Genomic DNA, 26,537 nt, shown 5'->3' with positions numbered 1-26,537 from the left:
AAGTGTGGAAGTACTTTTTTACTAATGTCTTTTTTCACCTCAGTGGTGTTGAAGATTACACAATACACTAGGATGCTGTATGTGACCCACAGGGCGTAGTTTAGCCAGCCCTGTTTTAGAGATAGCATGTGATATACAAGAGATCTGATTACACTTTACAGGCTCTGGATATGCTGTTTATTGGTTATGGTTTTAAAGAGACTTTGATACAATGAAAATGCATCTCGCATGATATCTAATGAATCACTAATTTTTTTTAAAGGATTTGTAAAGTGCCATATTTTGTGTCATGCATTGAAAACATCAGGTTTTAAACATTAACACTTTTAGTACAGAGATAAGTCATCTGAATGTGATAAATTGTACTTGCAGCTTTACAGATTCATTTTTGTACATGTTGCTGAACTGTCTCCAATCTCTTATTTGGTTTAACAGTTCACCAACTAGCTGATCAAAGTGAAATTATTTTAGTTAACTGGCTGTGATAGAAAGAAATGGTTTTTCATTTTTTATATATATATTGAAGCATATAAAATTATATTTTACATTTTATTTGACAAGTTTTTGTAATATTTTAAATATGCATTTTTAACTACATGACCAAAAATAGGAGAATGTAATGTCATTTTAATTTATCCCAGGTGATTGAAAAATAAGCTCTAATACAATTTTAGTCATCTAAGGCTTAAACTAGTTAAATTAATATGCATATTTTATTTCAATACTGTATTGAGCAAGCCATGTAAGAAATATTTATTTATTATGGTATTATTGAACATTTTCGCTAATTTTAAATTTTTTATCTCCCATCCTTACATTGTACATCAGGCATGTTCGATAATTGTTCTCATGTAGTAAATGATCGTGGTTGGTCCCTTGGGATACGTCCAGCTCTGTCTGGTTCAAAAAGAGATGCTCGTTTCTACTTTTCAATCCGTACGGATCGTTCTCAGAGTGCCACACTCCTGCTGTCTCCACATCGTTATAAACCCAATACCTGGACTCACATTGCTGTCAGTTATGATGGACAAGAGGTTTTCCTGTATGTGGATGGAATTCTGGTTTCAAGAGCACAAGGTCAGCTCGGTGCTCTACACAGTCCATACATTTCTACATGCAGAAATCTCATGCTTGGAGGGGACAGTTCAGAAACTGGGAACTGCTTCCGTGGTCACCTTTCCTCCCTAAATCTCTGCAGAGAGACTAGAACTCAGAAACAGTTGAGAAAGGAAGTCATAATGGGAGGTTCTCATAGAGAGTTAAAGTCATCACCATTAGTTAACTACCTCAATTCACCACCAGGTAATCTATGGAAGCCATATACAGATGGTGGGTTTGTACAGATAACAGACATCACACCAGAAATTGACTTAATGTCACCTCTCAAGCTTCCTCTTTGTGGAAAGACTACTTGTGATTTGCCTGATGTAATTGCTGGGTACAGCAGAGCTAGGATAAAATTGGATAAAGAAGTACGCTACCGTGTGATTAATCTTTGCGAGGATGATGGGTCTAGACCTTTGGTCAGTAATGAGCAGATCTTAAGGCAACACAAAGTGTTATATGATGCTTTTAGTCCCCATGGCATCCACTGGGAACTTCATGTGCAAGAAATACATAACTCCAGCCTAAGAAATCGAGCAGTACTTCCAGGATGTGAGCCTGGCAGGGTGGGGAATGAGCACTGTGATCCAGAATGCAACCACCCATTGACTGGGTATGATGGAGGAGACTGTGGTTTCCTCTGGCTCTGTAACCCCAGAAAGAGGGGAGATGGAATATGTCATTCTGAATGCAATACAGCAAGGGATGATTATGATGAAGGGGACTGTTGCCTACACCAAAAATCTGGCAAAAGTTCAAGAACATGCTTTGATCCTGATGCTCAGGGAAGGTAAGAAAATCTGTATCATTTGTACTTAAATACGTTTGTAGGTTTCCCTCATGAGCAGCAAAATAACTAACCTCAGATTGTTGTTGTCCAAACATAAATCCTAGGATTTTATAATTGCTAGAAAGTAGCATATAAATTAATTCTAATTTAAAGGGACAGTGTCTGTAAAATTTTCTCCCCTTTAATGTGTTCCCATTGATTTGTTTATCCCAGCAAGCCATTTTCTATTGAAAACAAATTTTGCAAATGGCAGTTAGAAAGCTGTCTTTCCCAGTATGAAAATAAAAAATATGCATTGCATTATTAATTTTGTGCTATAGTGAAGAATACATAGTGTACCCTCTCAGACATAGCAGTAAAGGAATATGAACATACATAGGATAGACACATAATTGACTAGTGGTGAGCTTGGCCAAAAAAGTACATTTCAGAAAAATAATTGGTTCCAATTTTGTAAAAAAAAAAAAAAAGGTAATTTCTCATTAAATTTAAAGGTTAATTGAATCTTTTGAAGTTCATTTAATAAAATGTGTGTGGTAATTACATTTGTTTACTATTATTTTTAATGAGTAACAAATTATTAATAGCGCTATTTACTAATTTAATTATAAAACATATTTTTAAAATGCATTTATTAGTGGATATTTTCTTGTTCTAGATAGCACATTGTCATTTATGTTCTCATTTTCCACTATTATTGGATATCAGTTAGTTAATGAACTCATTTTATATTGGTGTGTTCTTACTAAGTTTTAGTTATAAATAAAAATAAAAAAAAATTCTTATATATGTTAAATGTATTTTCTTTCTCAAACTATAATTAGTTTATTTAGTTCTTTATAATTATGTTCTTATTTTAATTCTGTTTTAGCTAAGCACCTATTTTTTAATGATGGTGCTAAATTATTTTTATTATGTACTAAACTAATATATATTCATTTTAAATGCATTTCTTTCTGAATCTCTTCTCCTCATGGAAATCTGTTTTATTTTAATATATCACAACAAATGCAGATCTCCCAACTATCCTGATTTGAGTTTCTAATTTAGAGCTCCGTTGCACACTCTCTCTGAGATAACCACTTCTACTGATTTGATGGATTCCCTTAGCCCCACCCATGAACCACCTGGACACACCCATGACCTATTCAGACATCCCCATTAACAACCAGGCACAACCCCCTGCTGTCCAACCACAGCCTGCCCTTCCAATGCAGCTCTGTCCACAAAGGGCCAGGTTATGAGTGGAGCGTAAACATTTGCCCGCACGTGCGATAAGGGGTTTATCGTGGGGGTTGGAGCTCATCAGGCTTAACGCTAGTATAGCGAGTTGAAAGTAACACTATCGAGTGAGTGCAATTATGATTTTCGCTAGAATGATTACCGCGACTTAAGAGTTCTAGTTAACTGTTTCACAAAACAAAAAAGTTGCACTAAACACATCAAAAATATATTATTATTATTATTATTATTATTGGTTATTTGTAGAGCGCCAACAGATTCCGCAGCGCTATAAACAAAGGGGGGAGTACAACAAAACAATTATAGGGTAGAGGGCCCTGCCAAGAGTTGCACTGTTGTAGTCAGCTCTTAAGAAGGTGAACTACAAACAGCTGGACTTTTAGGCTTACATGCTAAGAGGGTTCAGGGGATTGCAGTGGAGGAGAGGAACTGGTATTAGGAAAGGTTAGCGTAGGTTGTATGCGTCCCTGAACAGTAGAGTCTTTAGGGAGCACTTGAAGCTTTTAAAACTAGAGGAGAGTCTGGTGGAGCGAGGCAGAGAGTTCCATAAGATGGGAGCCAGTCTGGAGAAGTCCTGTAAATGGGAGTGTGATGAGGTGACAAGAGAGGAGGAGAGTAGGAGGTCATGAACAGAGTGAAGGGGACCGGAGGGAGAGTATCTGGAGACAAGGTCTGAGATGTAGGGGGGAGCAGTGCAGTTGAGGGCTTTGTATGTAAGAGTGAGAGTTTTGTGTTTGATCCTAGAGGCAAGAGGAAGCCAGTGAAGGGATTGGCAGAGAGGCGCAGCAGATGAAGAGCGACGTGTAAGGAAGATGAGTCTGGCAGAGGCATTTATTATGGATTGTAAAGGAGTTAGGCGGCAGGTGGGGAGACCAGAGAGGACAGAGTTGCAGTAATCAAGGCGGGAAAGAATGAGAGAGTGGATTAAAATCTTAGTTGTGTCTTGTGTAAGGAAGTGTCTAATTTTAGAGATGTTTTTAAGGTGGAAGCGGCAGGCTGTAGCCAAGGACTGAATGTGAGGAGTGAAGGAAAGATCTGAGTCAAATGTGACCCCGAGACATCGGGCATGCGGTGTAGGGGTAATGATGGAGTTGTCGACAGTTATAGAGATATTGGGGGTGGAGATTTTGGAAGAAGGGGGGAAAATGAGGAGCTCAGTTTTGGAGAGATTTAGCTTGAGGTAGTGAGAGGACATCCAGGAAGAGATGTGAGAAAGACAGTTAGTGACACGGGTTAGCAAGGAAGGAGATAGTTCTGGTGCAGAGAAGTAGATTTGGGTGTCATCAGCATACAAATGATATTGGAAACCGTGGGACTTAATAAGGGAACCTAGTGATGACGTATAGATTGAGAAGAGAAGGGGACCGAGGACAGAGCCTTGCGGTACTCCGACAGAAAGGGGTGACGGGGCAGAGGAGGCCCCAGAGAAGGCTACACTGAAGGTACGGTTTGACAGGTAGGAAGAGAGCCATGAAAAGGCTGTGTCACAGATGCCGAAGGATTGGAGGGTTTGGAGCAAAAGAGGGTGGTCGACAGTGTCAAAGGCTGCGGACAGATCAAGGAGGATAATCAGATAGAAGTGGCCTTTTGATTTAGCTGTAAGTAGGTCGTTGGTGACCTTAACAATAGCTGTCTCTGTGGAGTGATAGGGACGAAATCCAGATTGCAGTGGGTCAAGAAGGGAGTTTAAAGTAAGGAAATGGGATAGGCGTGCATATACTAGTTTTTCGAGAAGCTTTGAAGCAAGAGGGAGGAAGGAAATTGGGCGGTAGTTGGATGGGGAGGTAGGATCAAGGGAAGGTTTTTTGAGGATAGGCGATTTTCTCCAATGCCGTTCAGCAGTACGGGAACATCTGCGTAGGTACCGTGTCAGAGGAGTATGCCAGGGCTGGGGATGAGTGTGTGATTTCCTAGAAGTGGTAAGAGGGGCGAGATTGTCAAGGACGGATATAAGGGTGGAATTATAGTGGCAGATAGATTGTTCAGGGCAGGAAAAGGAGGAGAAGGATGAGAGGAGTGGTTGAAGGGAATTAGCAAGTTGTTGCTGATCTAAAGACCTAATGCTTCTGTGAAGTTTGGTGTGAGGAGTAGAAGGTGGGAGAGTTGTAGGAAGGGATGATATGTTGCAGGTAAGGAGATGGTGGTCAGAAAGAGGAAAAGGGGTGTTTGAGAAGTTTGAGAGAGTGCATCGATAGCTAAAGATCAGGTCAAGGGAGTGACCGTCTTTGTGAGTGGGAGAATCAGTCCATTGTGACAGACCAAAAGAGGAAGTGAGTTGCAGAAGTTGTTTAGCAGATGAGGCAATGGGATTGTTAAGGGGGATGTTGAAGTCGCCAAGAATGAGGGCAGGGGTGTCTGAGGAAAGGAAATAAGGAAGCCAGGCAGCAAAGTGATCTAAAAATTGAGTTGGGGAGCCAGGGGGGCGGTATATGACTGCAACACGTATAGAGAGGGGAGAGAATAACCGAATCATATGTGCTTCAAATGAAGAAAATGTGAGTGAAGAGAAGGGCTGTATTTGTTGGAAGGTGCAACGAGAGGAAAGTAAAATACCGACACCACCTCCTTGTCTATTGCCAGACCTAGGAGTGTGGCTGAAATGGAGACCCCCATGTGACAGTGCAGCAGTGGATGCTGTGTCTGAAGTAGAGAGCCAGGTTTCTGTAAGAGCCAGAAGGTTAAGAGAGTGGGAGATAAAGAGATCATGGATAGAAGTTAGCTTGTTGCAGACAGAGCGAGAGTTCCAGAGTGCACAAGTGAAGGGGGAGGGTTATTACAAAGTATAGTCACACTCCTAATAACACCAACTAATAAAAAATATTTTAAAAATATTGCACAAAAGAGTTGTAAGGGCTCAAAGATATTAGGTCTCATGTGTTAGAAAAAAAGGCAGGCAAAGGGTTTTAACATAGAGATACATATATATACATCTCTATATATATATGTAAAAATGGAACCCCTCAGCTTCCTGAGTTCTGGAGACAAATGCACAAATGTTGGGAGGTTTGCAAATGCAACACTCACACAACAGAAAGACACGGATAGAACTGGTGGTATTTGCATATTATGGGCCAGATTATATGTGGAGTGCAAAATTGCGATTACGCGAGCATGATATTTGTGCTCCACTCAGTAACACCAGTGCACGCAAATGTACAAAAAAAAAAAAAAAGCTATAATTTTTTAAGACAAAAAAGGAAACAAAAATTTTATTTTGGGGGCAATTGGGGTATATTTTAAAAATGAACCAGAGGTCTGATCTCTGGTTAATTTTTGAAGCGCTAATTGCTACCACTTTTAATGGCTGGTTATTTATTGTGCGCCTGCAAACAGTCAAATTTGCCTGTTTATGGGCGCTCGATAAATTAGCGCTCCACTTGTTATCTAGCCCTATATTTGCATTCACAGACTTCTCACATCTGTATTCAAAAGTTTACACACAATTATTTTTTATCATACAGAACCAAACAGCACGCACACCATTCTAATAATACAGAAACGGACACAGAAATGATTCATTTTGATAGGATGGGAAAATAAGAAAAAGGCAGCGTAAGGAGGAAGAAATTACAGGATAGATAAGGATGGTGTTTAAATAGGGATAGGGTGGATAAGGATTTTTTAGGGTTTATAGGGTAGAAAATGTATTACGGTTAGCAGTTTTATGACACTAACTTTAGATCACTTTTGCGCAAACTGAAATACTTTTCTATTTCACTTACAGTGTGTGTATAGTGATAATGAATTACAAAATACAGTTTGAAACCAAGTTGGAGTGTGCAGTGTAATACCTTATTGCATGCTATTACAAAATCTAGCGTATCATATGCTTTCATAGCCTTTTTCTGGCTATTAACAGGATAATCCATTACAATGGACACAAGATATTTTCAATAGAAATGTAAGAACATATGTGAGAGGAATTTTATCACTGGAAAGTGCAAGTTTTTTCCTATTGGACTTAGCCCTATAGGGGGAGCGTCACTATCAGGATAGGGTTGCCATCTGTCTGGGAATGAACCGGACAGTTCAGTTTCTATTTGTGTGCCCGAGTTTGAAGCTAAGTTAGGCCCGGCCAGGCAAATGTCCAGGTTTGGTAGGAAACATCCACAGCCAAAAAAGGTGACATTATGCATTTGCAACATACTAAACATGCCTATTGTGTGGGTGTGTCTTTGTTTGAGAGTGTCTGACTATTGGAGTATGTCTGTATGTGTAAGTGTCTTTGTATGTAAGAGAGTGTATTTTTTTGTCAATGTCATTCTTTGTGTGAGTCTGTATGTGAAAGAGTAAGTGTATTTGTGTGTGAGAGAGAATGTGTGTGTGTTACTGTGTGAGAGAATGTGTGTTAGTTTGTGAGAGAGTGTGTGTATGTGACAGTGTTAGTATCTTCTTTGTGTGTGTATCTTTGTGTGAGAATGTGTGAGAGTATGTGAGTGTGTGTGTGAGAGTGTGTGTGTATGTGACAGCGTTAGTATCTTCTTTGTGTGTGTATCTTTGTGTGAGAATGTGTGAGAGTATGTGAGTGTGTGTTACTGTGTGAGAGAATGTGTGTTACTGTGTGAGAGAATGTGTGTGAGTGTGTGTGTTAGTGTGTGAGAGAGTGTGTGTATGTGACAGCGTTAGTGTCTTCTTTGTGTGTGTATATCTTTGTGTGAGAATGTGTGAGAGTATGTGAGTGTGTGTGTTAGTGTGTGAGAGAGTGTGTGTATGTGACAGTGTTAGTATCTTCTTTGTGTGTGTATCTTTGTGTGAGAATGTGTGAGAGTATGTGAGTGTGTGTGTGAGAGTGTGTGTGTATGTGACAGCGTTAGTATCTTCTTTGTGTGTGTATCTTTGTGTGAGAATGTGTGAGAGTATGTGAGTGTGTGTTACTGTGTGAGAGAATGTGTGTTACTGTGTGAGAGAATGTGTGTGAGTGTGTGTGTTAGTGTGTGAGAGAGTGTGTGTATGTGACAGCGTTAGTGTCTTCTTTGTGTGTGTATATCTTTGTGTGAGAATGTGTGAGAGTATGTGAGTGTGTGTGGGTGTTTGAGAGTGGGAGTGTGTGTAAGAGAGTGTGGGTGTGAGTGTTAATATCTATGTGCAAGTTTGTGTTTATGTGCTATTATACATAGAATACAATTTTTTTTTGCTGTGCTGTGCACTAGGGATGAGCCAATGTGCTGAAAGTTTAACTCGCTTGGTAGAACGAATAGTCCTATGGACATTCTTTTTGGATGATCAAATATTGATAAGAATGATAATCCATTAAAATTCGATAATCGAATGTTATTTCTGGTTTTTGAATGATACTTTCGTTTTCGAATGTTCATAATTAGATCAAATATCCACTTTTAAATTTTGAATTAACAAATACTATTCAGAAGTTCAATAGTTCATGTGGTAGGGAATTTAATAAATTGATACATGATAGATACAAATATATCAATTCAAATGTTTCTATTTTTAATTTTGCATAATTCAAATATTACAATTAAAGATAACATTAGAAATACTATGACATTAAATTAATGTTAGGATGTTGTACAAGCATTCGAAATTCGAAACGAATGAACTAATATGTTAAACTTAGTTTCATTTTTTGAATATTGCAAATCATTCACCAATCCCTAGTGTGCACGGAGCAAGAGCGTTCGGGTTTGGCCTGAACTAAAGAAGGCAAACCTATATCAGGAGAAGAGTGTAAATGCAGTGACAAGTTATTTTACTAGTATCTGTACCATTATCAAGGCCCAGCAGCACTGACTTTGAACAAGCATGTGAGGTGTAGAGTGTGAGCTTACAGTTTGGCTTGGTCTTGGCTAGTAACAGGATACCCTGGTTTCAGGTGTGTGTCAGGGAGCAGGGCTACCCTATGTGCAGTAGGAGAAACCCTATGGCAAGAAGCACACAAATCGAAAGCAAGGTACAGACAAGAAAGATCCAAAAAGGCGTAGTCAGGATAATGTAAGTCGGTCCAGGCAGCAAGTATCATATACGGGAGACAGGCCAGGGGTCAAAACCAGAAAATCCAGTATCAGAGGAAAGGGAATAGGAACAGAGAAAATACAACGCAACAAGCCAGGGCTCAGACCGGAATTTAAACCTAACAGGGCCCAGGAACGCCCCTGTATCCAAGACAATGACAGCATCAGTTACCTAGTACCCAATTAGAAGGCAGAGAGAGGTGTGTCACAAAGATTCCCCTAGCTGATGGAAAGCACCTGCAACGTCATCCGCGCACATACGCAAGCACACATGAGCGCGCACAAACAGGCACAAACGTAACACCAGGCGCAGTCACGGCTGAAGAGAAACTTGCGACGGTGCCCTCCGCCTTACCCACTGGCGAACAGGTAAGGCGGCATCTCTGGTCCCATGACAGTGTGACATCACACAGCCCAAGACCCAAATTCATATGTTAGAATACTATTTCTACTAGGGCAAGATGTGCCATTTTTTTATGGAAACTTCAAAGGTTTTTTGCACCTTGTGTGAGTCTGAAGATTTTTTATGCAGAGAAGTAATTTGGAGCAAATTAATATTATAGCATATTTCTGTTTTGAAATACGATACCCCATAATAAGGTGTGAAGTAAATATTAGGTAAAAGCTCTAATATATTAAAAAATGCTAAGCATAAAAAGAAAATAGTACAATATTACTACGGTACGTGAAATTATTTTGTCAACTAAATAAGTGGCATTTTTCCTATTAGACAAATTATTCTGCTGTTCCCTAAGAAAGTAGGACTGGAATAGGATTGGCAGCAAAATTAGTGGCAGGATGGCAGCAGAAATAAGGTTAAAATTTAATCCGCTACCAGAATCGAAGCCTAACAGCATTGATATTGACTGGCCATGTATGAGGCCTACTGTGTGATTTAACAGTATGGTTCTCAACTGTAACTAATTAATCCAGCTTTAGACATTATATCACATGGCTAAAAAGCCCATTTCAGGTCATAGTATCACTACTAGAAAAAGAACTAGATAAAGATGTGGAATTTTTGGTACAAACTACAAATAGTGTTGGCTTCATATTTTGCAGCTTGTGTCATTGTGGATTCACAATAATTCCTACACAATGAAATAGAGCGGTAATACTAATTTCATTGAGACATGAGATATCCTAACATATTCCTGGCAGGTAACAGGATACCTCATGGTCAGGTATGAGACAACACTGCAAACAGACCAATGATGAACACCTATTATTATATGCCGGGGCAGACATGATTCGCTATAGTGAATCATGTCTGCCCGACATCGTTAAATGCCAACAGCATATGCACAAGCATTTCTTTTAAAATTATTGTGCAATGCTGCACCCTGCACATTTGCGGCCAATCGACCGCTAGGGGGTGTCAATTATCCAGATCGGATCGTGATGATTGCGGCGGACAAGTTAAGAAGCAGCTTAACTTAAGTTTCCAGCGAGCCGGAAACTTTAGGCGGAGAAAGCAGCATACGCTGCTTGTTAAATCTGGCCAATAGGATGAGTGCAAATATCTGCTAGGTCCCTGTAGTGCATTGCTGGTCTGTAGCATACCTAGGTATGATTTTAAAAAATGATAGAGAGAGAATGAAGCAAATTAAGTAATGGAAGTAAATTGAAAAGTGTTAAATTGCTTATGATATCTGAATCCTGAAAGTCTAATTTTACATTCCCTTTAATGGGATACTAAACCCAAAAAAAATTCTTTCATGATTCAGATAAGAGTATATAATTTTAAAGGGACAGTCTACACCAGAATTGTTATTGTTTAAAAATATATATTATCCCTTTATTACCCATTCTCCAGTTTTGCATAACCAACATGGTTATACTAATACACTTTTTACCTCTGTGATTACCTTTTATTTAAACTTCTGCCCCCTTATTTCAGTTCTTTTGACAGACTTGCATTTTAGCCAACCAGTGCTCACTCCTAAGTAACTTGACATGCGTGAGCACATTGTTATCTATATGACACACATGAACTAACACCCTCTAGTGGTGAAAAACTGTCAAAATGCATTCCGAAAAGAAGCGGCATTCAAGGTCTAAGAAATTAGCATATGAACCTCCTAGGTTTAGTTTTCATCTAAGAATACCAAAGGAGCAAAGCAAAATTGGTGATAAAAGTAAATTGGAAAATTATTTTAAATTACATGCCCTATCTGAATCATTAAAGTTTATTTTGGACTAGACTGTCCCTTTAAGCAACTTTGTAATTTACTCCTATTAATTTTTCTTCGTTCTCTTGGAATCTTTATTTGAAAAGCAGGATTGTAACCTTAGGAGCCAGCCCATTTTTTGTTTCAGCACCTAGGTAGCGCTTACTGAGCATACGCTGTAGGCATTTACCATTGCACAAGCAGTTCACCTGCAGATTTGCGGCCAATCAGCCGCTAGCAGGGGGTTTCAATCAGCCCGATCATATAGGATCGGGCAGATTGAAGACCGCAGCCTCAGAGGCAGTCGACAAGTTATGGAGCAGCGGTCTTTAGACCGCTGCTTTATAACTGCTGTTTCCGGTGAGCCTAAAGGCTAGCGTGGAAACAGGGGCATCAAGCTCCATTCGGAGATTGATAATTTAGCCCCTATATCTGAATCATGAAAAAAAAATGGGTTTAGTATACCTTTAAGATCGTTTTCCAATGTTAACTTTAGGTTTCTTTACTTTTAAGACTTCTTTTTACAAGTGTGTCCCTCTGAAAGCAAGAATCCAATACAGGCAATATTTCTCTGTTTCTCCCTTAAAGCTCTATATTTCACAGTGATAGGGAGCAGAATGGTAAACTAACTGTTAGATTACTGATCAAGGCAGGTCTGTAACTACAGCTGCAGAGGCTTGACCTTTTGTGTTCTTTTCCAGCCTTAGCCTTGGCAGTCAGGATTGGCCATAAAATGCCCACATCACTGTCAGACTTGTGACTTACAGGCTACTGAAAGTATTAATCAAATGCCTCTACTTCCAGGCTTTCTTTTATTGGCCTGCTTGCATCATTTAACTGCAGGCATTGAATGAATAAGGAATGAATGAATATATGAACAATTTTGTTCATTTTGTTAATTTGTTTGAAGGATTTTTCATTTAAAAACAAAAATATGTAACACAAATAAATAAATAAATACAGCTACTTTTTCATTTGTAATGAAACAAATAAACATATTGACCAAAAGATTGTATCAAGTGATTTCAGTGAAAATATGATAGCTTTAAATCCATAATGAGACCATCATAATGATGCTGCAAGTGATATGTAAAAGTGTCATTCTAGTTAATGACATAGATAGAGAAATAATCATTAATATCTGTCTTATTTTGATATATAGAAAAACTGATCTCTAAAACCCCATATTGATCTCCAATAAAATCAATAAGAGCATGCTAATACACTGGGGCCTATTTATCAAAGGTCTTGCGGACCTTATCCGATAGTGCGGATCAGGTCCGCAAGACCTCGCTGAATGCGGAGAGCAATACACTCTCCGTATTCAGCATTGCAACGCCGCCCCCTGCAGACTTGTGGACAATCAGCCGCCAGCAGGGGGTATCAATCAACCCGATCATACTCGATCGGGTTGATTTCCGGCGATTCCTGTCCACCGTCTTTGTGACCACTGCTTCATAACTGCTGTTTCTGATAAATGGGCCCCAATATGTCTTCCTAGGTTTATAGTATATCTTGGATAAAATCTGTGCTCTCTTTATAGCTGTTCAATAGGTAAAAACAGATCCAAAGGGTTTTTAATATGACCCTTTCATTTTGATAGACCTGAGATGTCTTTCTAGTTATCAATATATAACATGGTCTTTTCCAGTCAAATTCACAAGTGAATACCTTAATTTGTCTCTAATTTGCTGTCACAATATCTGCAAGGTTACAAGATCCCTCACTCACTGGAAAGAACTCAATGTCAAACTATGTATATCCTGTTAATTGTCACATGATGACTACATCATATGACAATCTAAACACAGGTTTGCACAAGAATCACAGAAAAGAATCACTGCAGAGATCATCACTCCTAAAGGGATATGAAACCCAAATTTGTTTCTTTCATGATTCAGATAGAGCATGCTATTTTAAGCAACTTTATCATTTTTCTTCGTTCCCTGGGTAGCGCTTGCTGATTGGTGTCTATATTAAGCCAACAAATCAGCAACCGCTACCGAGATGCGGAAAACAAAAAATGTCTCCTAAGCTTACATTCATGCCTTTCAAATAAAAGATACCAAGAGAATGAAGAAAAAATTATGATAATAGGAATAAATTAGAAAGTTGCTTAAAATAGCATGCTCTATCTGAATCATGAAAGATAGAAATTGGGTTTCATATCTCTTTAAAATGCACTTAAATATATATCAGACCTGTCAATTTAAAAAAGGTGAATCAAATCCATTTTTTTTCAATGGAGTCATTTAATGATCTTAGATGTGTTAAGGGGCCTGATTCTCTATAAAAATCCATTAATACTATGATGTCCTTCACTGGATTCTGGAAAGGCAAATTTATTTCTATTATCAAATTTGCTTTGTCACCATGATATTCTTGTTGAAGAGATACTTAGGAATGTGTCTGGAGCATCACATGACAGGAACTAGTGCTGCCATCTAGTGCTCTTGTAAATGGACAACATTCTTGTAAAACTCCTGCCATATAGTGATCCAAACAAGTGCATGCTCCTAACCTTACATCCATGGATTTTGGAATTCCGGATTTGGGGATTTGCACCAGTATAATGTCTAAAGAAATACTAAAGATTGATCATCTGCAAGTTTTTGATCATCTGGCCCTAAGCATTTTCCCCCTGCAGGTGTCACTGTTTTATCTCGCTGCATCTATACTAGATAGTGAAAGAGTTGTCCTCCATGGACTACCTTGCAGGTCATTCCCTCATAAGAGTTTCTAATGACTCCTACGAGTTTATCTGGCACACCCATAGTGGTGGAGCACTTTCCAAAGGGTCTCTCTCTCCACGATACTGAATGCCTTCTCATCGTCAATGAAGTTGCCATAGAGGGAGGCGTTGAATTCTATCCACTGCTCAATGATATTGTGCAGTGTTGCAACCTGGTCTGTGCAGGATCTATTTTTGCAGAGGCCAGCTTACTGGTCTAGTAATTAAGCATCAACTTGTTCCTTCATCATGTTCAAGATCACTCTGTTGAACACTTTGAATGGGATTGATAGAAGAGCTATTCCTCTGTAGTTTGCACAGTTACTCCAATTACCTTTCTTGGGATCTTGATGAGGTATCATTCTTTCAAGTCTAATAGCATTTTTGTCTCTTCCAAGATAGAGCATGTCTACTATTTAAAATGTCTACCTTCATTGCCTCTACAAGAATTTTATCAGGACTTGCTGTCTTCACAATTCTCAGTTGTTTGTTTGCCTTATTTCTTCCATAGTTGGTCTGCTACAGTCAATTGGCAAATCCCTGTCAACTAGCTGTATGTCTGATAAGGACTGCGGCGTAGGCTCATTCCGCAGCTCTTTAAAGTGCTCCACTAATCTTATCTTTTGGCCTTCTTTAACCATGATTGTCTTCCCAGATTTGGCTTTAACAGGTCTTTCTGGCTTGCTTTAGAGAGAGTTTCCTTGTTATGTCTTAGAGGCCCATTTATCAAGCTCCGTATGGAGTTTGTGGGCCTGTGTTTCTGGCGAGTCTTCAGACTCGCCAGAAACAGCAGTTATGAAGCACTCCATAACCCTGTCCACCTGCTCTGAGCAGACGGACAGGAATCGCCACAATTCAACCCGATCGAGTACGATCTGGTTGATTGACACCTCCCTGCTGGCGGCCGATTGTGGTGCAATGCTGAATACGGAGAGTGTAATGCTCTCCGCATTCAGCGAGGTCTTGCGGACCTGATCCGCACTGTCAATTCAGGTCCGCAAGACCGTTGTTAAATAGGCCTCTTAGAGTTCTTTCAAGTTCCCATTGCTTGCTGCTTTTACTGGGCTTTTGTGGCTAGACCATTGATGAATCATTGCTTGTCTGCTCCTAATCATTTCTTTGCTACCTTGTTTGCTTTGGTGTACTTGCCTTGAGCTTTTTTCTGTTCTTGTTTAGCTCTTATGTTGTTTAGGAATTGAAAGGTTAGTGTGAGATCATGTGTGTGAAATATCATTTCTACTTAAAAATACTTCATAACGTCAATGGAATAAGGCTTAATGTGATAAATAAAAAATATGGCGGTAAGGTTGATTACCTTGCAATTGCTACTGCAAGCACAAATTGCAGCTTCTATTGAAGTTTATCTTTTAGAATAATTGCTTTTTTATACTACAATTACTTTATGGCTGGGAAGTTTATAAAACAGGCAAACTGCAATTCCAGTTTTCGTGAAATGTAGCACAACTAAATCATCCATGTTAATTGAAATCCATATATATTATAGTGTGACATTAATACATACTTAATAAATACTTAATAATAACTTTTGTTCAGCATTCAGAAGTTTTCAGCAGTTCTACCAATGTTTCTTAACATTTAGCTTTCAATCTCAAATTTTGTAACATTAATGCTTAAAATAGAGGATTTATTTTTTGAATAAGGAAAATATTTTGTTTAAATTAAAGGGATTGTCTACACCCAATACATTTTGATTACTTATTGTTATATACCAGAGAAGCATCCTGCAACTGATACCACATCTATAAGCTTGTAAGAAGTACATGAAACATTTAAATATTCATCTTTTAATACATGCTAATAAGATACTAGCATGTATTAAAGGGACACTAAAGCCAAAATTTTTCTTTCATGATTCAGGTAGAGAATACAATTTTAAAGAACATTCCAATTTGCTTCTATTATCTCATTTGCTTCATTCTTTAGATATCCTTTGCTGAAGAAATAGCAGTGCACATGGATGAGCCAATCACGTGAGGCATCTATGAGCAGCTACCAATCATCAGCTACTAAGCATATCTAGATATGCTTTTCAGCAAAGTATATCAAGAGAATAAAGCAAAATAGATAATAGAAGTAAATTAGAAAGTTGTTTAAAATTACATGCTCTTTCTAAATCATGAAAGAAAAAAATGAGGAGAGGCTAGCCAAACTGGGTCTGTTTTCTTTAGAAAAAAAGGTGCTTAAGAGGTGACATGATTACGTTATATAAATATATTCAAGGCCCATATACAGAGATGGCAGAAGCTCTGTTTATTCCAAGAAAATTGTTTGTGTCCAGAGGTCACAATTTAAGGTTGGAGGAAAGGAGATATGGGCCTCTAGTTATCAACGTGTCTACTTACCTGCCATCGCCGGCCCCAATACGACCGCCTAAGCTTGCCTACCATCGCCGCCGTGGACCTGAATACGCTCTCCAAAGTTATCAATAAAGCTGTCATAAAGCCACGCACCAAGTACGGGGCGATGAGCAGCGGACTGTGAGAGTTATCACTCATCCGATCTCGCTGCTCTTCGGCTTTTTTACAGCTTTATTGACAATCTGTCACTAAGCACCCACACTAAACTACACTGTTCTACCCCCTATACCAGCGCCCCTGGAGCCCCCCGCAACTAAATAAAGTTATTAACCCCTAAACCGCCGCTCCTAGACCCCGCCGCAACTATAATAAATGTATTAACCCCTAAACCGCCACTCCCGGAGCCCACCGCCACCTACATTATACCTAGTAACCCCTATCCTGCCCCCCCTATACCGCCGCCACCTATAATAAATTTATTAACCCCTATGCTGCCGATCCCGGACCCCGCCGCAACTAAATAAATTGTTTAACCCCTAAACCGCTGCTCCCGGACCCTGCCGCCACCTATATTAAACTTATTAACCCCTAATCTGCCCCCCCTACACCGTCGCCACCTATAATAAATTTATTAACCCCTATCCTGCCCCCCCTATACCGCCACAACCTATAATAAATTTATTAACCCCTATCCTACTCCCCCTACACCGCCGCCACTATAATAAAATTATTAACCCCTAAACCTAAGTCTAACCCTAACACCCCCCTAACTTAAATATTAATTAAATACATCTAAATATTATAACTCTTATTAACTAAATTAATCCTATTTAAAACTAAATACCTTTAAAATAAACCCTAATTTAGCTACAATATAGATAATAATTATATTGTAGCTATTTTAGGATTTATTTTTATTTTATAGGTAACTTTGTATTTATTTTAGCTAGTTAGAATAGTTATTAAATAGTTATTAACTATTTAATAACTACCTAGCTAAAAGAAATACAAAATTACCTGTAAAATAAATCCTAACCTAAGTTACAATTAAACCTAACACTACACAATCATTAAATTAATTAGCTACAAATAACTACAATTAAATACAATTAAATAAACTAACTAAAGTACAAAAAATAAAAAAAACTAAGTTACAAAAAATAAAAAAAAAATAAGTTACAAACATTTCAAAAATATTACAACAATTTTAAGCTACTTACACCTAATCTAAGCGCCCTAATAAATAACAAAGCCCCCCCAAAATAAAAAAATGCCCTACCCTATTCTACATTAAAAAGTTAACAGCTCTATTACCTTACCAGCCCTTAAAATGGCCTTTTGTGGGGCATGCCCCAAAGAAAACAGCTCTTTTGCCTGTAAAATAAAAATACAACCCCCCCAACATTACAACCCACCACCCACACACCCCTACTCTAACCCAAACCCCCCTTAAATAAACCTAACACTACCCCCCTGAAGATCATCCTACCTTTAGCCGTCTTCAGCCAGCCGACCACCGATGGAACAGAAGAGGACATCCGCAGCGGCTGAAGTCTTCATCCAAGGTGCGCTGAAGAAGTCTTTCATCCGATTGAAGTCATCATCCAAGGGGCGCTGAAGAATACTTCCATCCGATTGAAGTCATCATCCAAGTGGCGCTGAAGAAGTCTTCCATCCGATTGAAGTCATCATCCAGGCGGCGTCTTCAATCTTCATCCATCCGGAGCGGAGCCATCTTCAGACGAGTCGACGCGGAGCCATCCTCTTCTACCGACGGACTAACAACTAATGACAGTTCCTTTAAGTGACGTCATCCAAGATGGCGTCCCTTGAATTCCGATTGGCTGATAGGATTCTATCAGCTTATCGGAATTAAGGTAGGAAAAATCTGATTGGCTGATTTAATCAGCCAGATTGAGCTCGCATTCTATTGGCTGTTCCGATCAGCCAATAGAATGCGAGCTCAGTCTGATTGGATCAGCCAATCGGATTGAACTTCAATCTGATTGGCTGATTAAATCAGCCAATCAGATTTTTCCTACCTTAATTCCGATTGGCTGATAGAATCCTATCAGCCAATCGGAATTCGAGGGACGCCATCTTGGATGACGTCACTTAAAGGAACTGTCATTCGTCGTTAGTCCATCGGTAGAAGAGGATGGTTCCGCGTCGGCTCGTCTGAAGATGGCTCATCTCCGGATGGATGATGATTGAAGATGCCGCCTGGATGATGACTTCAATTGGATGTAAGACTTCTTCAGCGCCCCTTGGATGATGACTTCAATCGGATGGAAGACTTCTTCAGCGCACCTTGGATGAAGACTTTGGCCGCTGCGGATGTCCTCTTCTGTTCCATCGGTGGTCGGCTGGCTGAAGACGGCTAAAGGTAGGATGATCTTCAGGGGGGTAGTGTTAGGTTTATTTAAGGGGGGTTTGGGTTAGAGTAGGGGTGTGTGGGTGTTGGGTTGTAATGTGGGGGGGGTTGTATTTTTATTTTACAGGCAAAAGAGCTGTTTTCTTTGGGGCATGCCCCGAAAAAGGCCCTTTTAAGGGCTGGTAAGGTAATAGAGCTGTTAACTTTTTAATGTAGAATAGGGTAGGGCATTTTTTTATTTTGGGGGGCTTTGTTATTTTATTAGGAGGCTTAGATTAGGTTAAGTAGCTTAAAATTGTAATATTTTTGAAATGTTTGTAACTTATTTTTTTTATTTTTTGTAACTTAGTTTTTTTTATTTTTTGTACTTTAATTAGTTTATTTAATTGTAGTTATTTGTAGCTAATTTATTTAATTAATTTAATGATAGTGTAGTGTTAGGTTTAATTGTAACTTAGGTTAGGATTTATTTTACAGGTAATTTTGTATTTCTTTTAGCTAGGTAGTTATTAAATAGTTAATAACTATTCTAACTAGCTAAAATAAATACAAAGTTACCTGTAAAATAAATATAAATCCTAAAATAGCTACAATGTAATTATAAATTACATTGTAGCTATCTTAGGGTTTATTTTACAGGTAAGTATTTAGTTTTAAATAGGAATAATTTATTTAATTATAGTGTAGTGTTAGGTGTAATTGTAACAGGTTAGTTTTTATTTTACAGGTAAATTTCTCTTTATTTTAACTAGGTAGCTATTAAATAGTTAATAACTATTCAATAGCTATTGTATCTAGTTAAAATAATTTGAAAGTTGCCTGTAAAATAAAAATAAATCCTAAGATAGCTACAATATAATTATTATTTATATTGTAGCTATATTAGGGTTTATTTTAAAGGTAAGTATTTCGTTTTAAATAGGATTAATTTAGTTAATAAGAGTTATAATATTTATATGTAGTTTATTAATATTTAAGTTAGGGGGGTGATACGGTTAGACTTAGGTTTAGGGGTTAATAATTTTATTATAGTGGCGGCGGTGTAGGGGGGGCAGGATAGGGGTTAATAAGTTTATTATAGTGGTGGCGGTGTAGGGGGGCAGGATAGGGGTTAATAGGTATTATGTAGGTGGCAGTGGGGACCGGGAGCGGCGGTTTAGGGGTTAACATATTTATGATAGTGGCGGCGGGGTTCGGGAGTGGTGGTTTAAGGGTTAACATATTTATTATAGTGGCTGCGGGGTCCGGGAGCGGCGGTTTAGGGGTTAATCAGTTTATTAGAGTGGCTGTGGGCTCCGGGAGCGGCGGTTTAGGGGGTAATACATTTATTTAGTTGCGGCGGTGTAGGGGGGGTGTTTAGACTCGGGTACATGTTAGGGTGTTAGGTGTAGACAGCTCCCATAGGAATCAATGGGATCAATGGGATGTCGGGCAGCAGCTAACATGAACTTTCACTATGGTCAGACTCCCATTGATTCCTATGGGATCCGCCTCCTCCAGGGTGGCGGATTGAAAACCAGGTACGCTGGGCCGGAAAAGTGCCAAGCGTACCTGCTAGTTTTTTGATAACTAGCAAAAGTAGTCAGATTGTGCCGAACTTGTGTTCGGAACATCTGGAGTGATGTAAGAATCGATCTGTGTCAGACTGAGTCCGGCAGATCGAAGCTTACGTCACTAAATTCTACTTTTGCCGGTGTGTAGGGCTTGATAACTTAGGCGAATCAGCCTCGCCACAAATACGCTGTGGAATTCCAGCGTATTTGAGGTTGACGGCTTGATAACTAGAGGCCTTAATCTCCTGCAACGGAAACATTTTTTCACTGTAAGAGCAATAAAATTGTGGAACTCATTACCAAAGGAGGTAGTGAATGCCAATTCCCTAGATACATTTAAAAATTGTTTAGATATATTTCTGTCTATAAACAAAATTCATGGATATGATTGCTAGTATTAAATGGGTCACCTTTTAGTGGGATTATTTAAACTTAACTGTAGCTTTTTGTGTATATTTTACATTTGTATAGGTTGAAATGTAAAAAAAACGATGGACTTCTGTCTTTTTTCAAACTCATCTACTATGTTTCTATGTATGTTAGGAAAAGGAAATGCCAGCCAAGCTCCGGCCATCTATTGCATGTATATTTTGGTATAAGTTTCTCCAATCACGAACAACTCTTTAATAAGTTTTCCTACTCGCACATGCTTATTTGTGCATATGCAATTTGAAATAGCTAACTGAAAATGATTAAACAAAACAACAGACTGCAACTGGGAAAGCAGTTTAGGGGGATATAAGGTTAGGGATTGACAGAGGAACTTCAGAGTCAGGTGACTAAGGGCCGAATGAGCAAAAGTTTGCAAACAGCCTTGGTGCAATTATCAAAGAAAATGAGCTGTCCCTGTGAATGGCGAGCTGGCTCCCATAGGCCTAGATTTAGAGTTCGGCGGTAGCCGTGAAAACCAGCCTTAGAGGCTCCTAACGCTGGTTTTGGCCGCCCGCTGGTATTTGGAGTCAGTGATTAAAGGGTCTAACGCTCACTTTTCAGCCGCGACTTTTCCATACTGCAGATCCCCTTACGTCAATTGCGTATCCTATCTTTTCAATGGGATCTTTCTAACGCCGGTATTTAGAGTCGTTTCTGAAGTGAGCGTTAGAGCTCTAACGACAAAACTCCAGCCGCAGGAAAAAAGCAGGAGTTAAGAGCTTTCTGGGCTAACGCCGGTTTATAAAGCTCTTAACTACTGTGCTCTAAAGTACACTAACACCCATAAACTACCTATGTACCCCTAAACCGAGCTCCCCCCACATCGCCGCCACTCGATTAAAATTTTTTAACCCCTAATCTGCCGACCGCCACCTACGTTATACTTATGTACCCCTAATCGGCTGCCCCTAACCCCGCCGACCCCTGTATTACATTTATTAACCCCTAACCTGCCCCCCACAACGTCGCCGCCAGCTACTTACAATAATTAACCCCTAATCTTCCGACCGCAAAGCGCCGCCACCTACGTTATCCTTATGTACCCCTAATCTGCTGCCCCTAACACCGCCGACCCCTATATTATATTTATTAACCCCTAATCTGCCCCCCTCAACGTCGCCGACACCTGCCTACACTTATTAACCCCTAATCTGCCGAGCGGACCTGAGCGCTACTATAATAAATGTATTAACCCCTAATCCGCCTCACTAACCCTATAATAAATAGTATTAACCCCTAATCTGCCCTCCCTAACATCGTCGACACCTAACTTCAATTATTAACCCCTAATCTGACGACCGGAGCTCACCGCTACTATAATAAATGGATTAACCCCTAAAGCTAAGTCTAACCCTAACTCTAACACCCCCCTAAATTAAATATAATTTAAATCTAACGAAATTAATTAACTCTTATTAAATAAATTATTCCTATTTAAAGCTAAATACTTACCTGTAAAATACATCCTAATATAGCTACAATATAAATTATAATTATATTATAGCTATTTTAGGATTTATATTTATTTTACAGGCAACTTGGTAATTATTTTAACCAGGTACAATAGCTATTTAATAGTTACCTAGTTAAAATAATAACAAATTTACCTGTAAAATAAATCCTAACCTAAGATATAATTAAACCTAACACTACCCTATCAATAAATTAAATAAACTACCTACAATTACCTACAATTAACCTAACACTACACTATCAATAAATTAATTAAACACAATTCCTACAAATAAATACAATTAAATAAACTAGCTAAAGTACAAAAAATAAAAAAGAACTAAGTTACAAAAAATAAAAAAATATTTACAAACATAAGAAAAATATTACAACAATTTTAAACTAATTACACCTACTCTAAGCCCCCTAATAAAATAACAAAGCCCCCCAAAATAAAAAAATCCCTACCCTATTCTAAATTAAAAAAGGTAAAAGCTCTTTTACCTTACCAGCCCTGAACAGGGCCCTTTGCGGGGCATGCCCCAAGAATTTCAGCTCTTTTGCCTGTAAAAAAAAACATACAATACCCCCCCCCAACATTACAACCCACCACCCACATACCCCTAATCTAACCCAAACCCCCCTTAAATAAACCTAACACTAAGCCCCTGAAGATCTTCCTACCTTGTCTTCACCATACCAGGTTCACCGATCCGTCCTGAAGAGCTCCTCCGATGTCCTGATCCAAGCCCAAGCGGGGGGCTGAAGAGGTCCATGATCCGGTCAAAGTCTTCATCCAAGCGGGGCAGAAGAGGATCTTCCATCCGATTGAAGTCTTCATCCAGGCGGCATCTTCTATGGTCTTCCATCAAGAGCGAAGCGGCAGGATCCTGAAGACCTCCAGCGCGGAACATCCATCCGGCCCGACGACTGAACGACGAATGACTGTTCCTTTAAGGGACGTCATCCAAGATGGCGTCCCTCGAATTCCGATTGGCTGATAGGATTCTATCAGCCAATCGGAATTAAGGTAGGAATTTTCTGATTGGCTGATGGAATCAGCCAATCAGAATCAAGTTCAATCCGATTGGCTGATCCAATCAGCCAATCAGATTGAGCTTGCATTCTATTGGCTGTTCCGATCAGCCAATAGAATGCGAGCTCAATCTGATTGGCTGATTGGATCGGCCAATCGGATTGAACTAGATTCTGATTGGCTGATTCCATCAGCCAATCAGAAAATTCCTACCTTAATTCCGATTGGCTGATAGAATCCTATCAGCCAATCGGAATTCGAGGGACGCCATCTTGGATGACGTCCCTTAAAGGAACAGTCATTCGTCGTTCAGTCGTCGGTCCGGATGGATGTTCCGCGCTGGAGGTCTTCAGGATCCTGCCGCTTCGCTCCGGATGGAAGAAGATCGAAGATGCCGCTTGGAGAAGATGTTTGCCGGTCCGGATGTCCTCTTCTTGCCGGATAGGAGGAAGAGTTTGGAGCCTCTTCTGGACCGGATTATGGATCGCCAACCCCCGCTTGGGTTGGATGAAGATCTTGGAGCCAGGACGGATCGGTGATACCTGGATGGTGAAGACAAGGTAGGAAGATCTTCAGGGGCTTAGTGTTAGGTTTATTTAAGGGGGGTTTGGGTTAGATTAGGGGTATGTGGGTGGTGGGTTGTAATGTTGGGGGGGGGGGTATTGTATGTTTTTTTTTACAGGCAAAAGAGCTGAAATTCTTGGGGCATGCCCCGCAAAGGGCCCTGTTCAGGGCTGGTAAGGTAAAAGAGCTTTTAACTCTATTAATTTAGAATAGGGTAGGGCATTTTTTTATTTTGGGGGGCTTTGTTATTTTATTAGGGGGCTTAGAGTAGGTGTAATTAGCTTAAAATTAAAATTTAAATGTTTGTAACTTATTTTTTTATTTTTTGTAACTTAGCTTTTTTTATTTTTTGTACTTTAGTTAATTTATGTAATTGTATTTAATTGTAGTTATTTGTATTTATTTTATTTAATTAATGTAATGATAGTGTAGTGTTAGGTTTAATTGTAACTTAGGTTAGGATTTATTTTACAGGTAATTTTGTAAGTATTTTAACTAGGTAACTATTAAATAGTTATTAACTATTTAATAGCTATTGTACCTGGTTAAAATAAATACAAAGTTGCCTGTAAAATAAATATTAATACTAAAATAGCTACAATATAATTATAATTTATATTGTAGCTATATTAGGATTTATTTTACAGGTAAGTATTTAGCTTTAAATAGGAATAATTCCTTTAAGGGACGTCATCCAAGATGGCGTCCCTCGAATTTTGATTGGCTGATAGGATTCTATCAGCCAATCGGAATTAAGGTAGGAATATTCTGATCGGAACAGCCAATAGAATGCGAGCTCAATCTGATTGGCTGATTGGATCAGCCAATCGGATTGAACTTGATTCTGATTGGCTGATTCCATCAGCCAATCAGAAAATTCCTACCTTAATTCCGATTGGCTGATAGAATCCTATCAGCCAATCAGAATTCGAGGGACGCCATCTTGGATGACGTCCCTTAAAGGAACAGTCATTCGTCGTTCAGTCGTCGGGCCGGATGGATGTTCCGCGCTGGAGGTCTTCAGGATCCTGCCGCTTCGCTCCGGATGGAAGACCATAGAAGATGCCGCCTGGATGAAGACTTCAATTGGATGGAAGATCCTCTTCTGCCCCGCTTGGATGAAGACTTTGACCGGATCATGGACCTCTTCAGCCCCCCGCTTGGGCTTGGATCAGGACATCGGAGGAGCTCTTCAGGACGGATCGGTGAACCTGGATGGTGAAGACAAGGTAGGAAGATCTTCAGGGGCTTAGTGTTAGGTTTATTTAAGGGGGGTTTGGATTAGATTAGGGGTATGTGGGTGGTGGGTTGTAATGTTGGGGGGGGTATTGTATGTTTTTTTTTACAGGCAAAAGAGCTGAAATTCTTGGGGCATGCCCCGCAAAGGGCCCTGTTCAGGGCTGGTAAGGTAAAAGAGCTTTTACCTTTTTTAATTTAGAATAGGGTAGGGAATTTTTTATTTTGAGGGGCTTTGTTATTTTATTAGGGGGCTTAGAGTAGGTGTAATTAGTTTAAAATTGTTGTAATATTTTTCTTATGTTTGTAAATATTTTTTTATTTTTTGTAACTTAGTTCTTTTTTATTTTTTGTACTTTAGTTAGTTTATTTAATTGTATTTATTTGTAGGAATTGTGTTTAATTAATTTATTGATAGTGTAGTGTTAGGTTAATTGTAGGTAATTGTAGGTAGTTTATTTAATTAATTTATTGATAGGGTAGTGTTAGGTTTAATTATATCTTAGGTTAGGATTTATTTTACAGGTAAATTTGTTATTATTTTAACTAGGTAACTATTAAATAGCTATTGTACCTGGTTAAAATAATTACCAAGTTGCCTGTAAAATAAATATAAATCCTAAAATAGCTATAATATAATTATAATATATATTGTAGCTATATTAGGATTTATTTTACAGGTAAGTATTTAGCTTTAAATAGGAATAATTTATTTAATAAGAGTTAATTTATTTCGTTAGATTTAAATTATATTTAACTTAGGGGGGTGTTAGTGTTAGGGTTAGACTTAGCTTTAGGGGTTAATCCATTTATTATAGTAGCGGTGAGCTCCGGTCGTCAGATTAGGGGTTAATAATTGAAGTTAGGTGTCGGCGATGTTAGGGAGGGCAGATTAGGGGTTAATACTATTTATGATAGGGTTAGTGAGGCGGATTAGGGGTTAATAACTTTATTATAGTAGCGCTCAGGTCCGCTCGGCAGATTAGGGGTTAATAAGTGTAGGCAGGTGTCGGCGACGTTGTGGGGGGCAGATTAGGGGTTAATAAATATAATCTAGGGGTCAGCGGTGTTAGGGGCAGCAGATTAGGGGTACATAGGGATAACGTAGGTTGCGGCGGTTTACGGAGCGGCAGATTAGGGGTTAAAAAAAATGCAGGGGTCAGCGATAGCGGGAGCGGCAGATTAGGGGTTAATAAGTGTAAGGTTAGGGGTGTTTAGACTCGGGGTACATGTTAGAGTGTTAGGTGCAGACGTAGGAAGTGTTTCCCCATAGGAAACAATGGGGCTGCGTTAGGAGCTGAACGCTGCTTTTTTGCAGGTGTTAGGTTTTTTTTCAGCTCAAACAGCCCCATTGTTTTCTATGGGGGAATCGTGCACGAGCACGTTTTTGAGGCTGGCCGCGTCCGTAAGCAACTCTGGTATCGAGAGTTGCATTTGCGGTAAAAATGCTCTACGCTCCTTTTTTGGAGCCTAACGCAGCATTTGTTTGAACTCTCGATACCAGAGTTAAATTTATGGTGCGGCCAGAAAAAAGCCTGCGGAGCGTTAACAGCCCTTCTACCGCC

The 26,537-nt window shown here is 39.2% G+C and overlaps 1 protein-coding gene across 1 annotated transcript in view; it reads left to right on the top strand.

Moving 5' to 3' along the window:
- Positions 1-26,537, top strand: part of PAPPA2 (pappalysin 2) — a 234,009-nt gene that overhangs the window by 74,124 nt on the left and 133,348 nt on the right. Inside the window, exon 2 of the mRNA XM_053693304.1 lies at positions 829-1,894. Coding sequence (XP_053549279.1) covers positions 829-1,894 — 1,066 coding nt within the window. The remainder of the gene's footprint in view (positions 1-828; positions 1,895-26,537) is intronic.

Source organism: Bombina bombina, chromosome 10 (genome assembly GCF_027579735.1).
Source record: "Bombina bombina isolate aBomBom1 chromosome 10, aBomBom1.pri, whole genome shotgun sequence".
Lineage (NCBI taxonomy): Eukaryota > Metazoa > Chordata > Amphibia > Anura > Bombinatoridae > Bombina > Bombina bombina.
The sequence above is the reverse complement of the archived record's forward strand: the minus strand, read 5'-3'. Positions and strand labels throughout refer to the sequence as shown.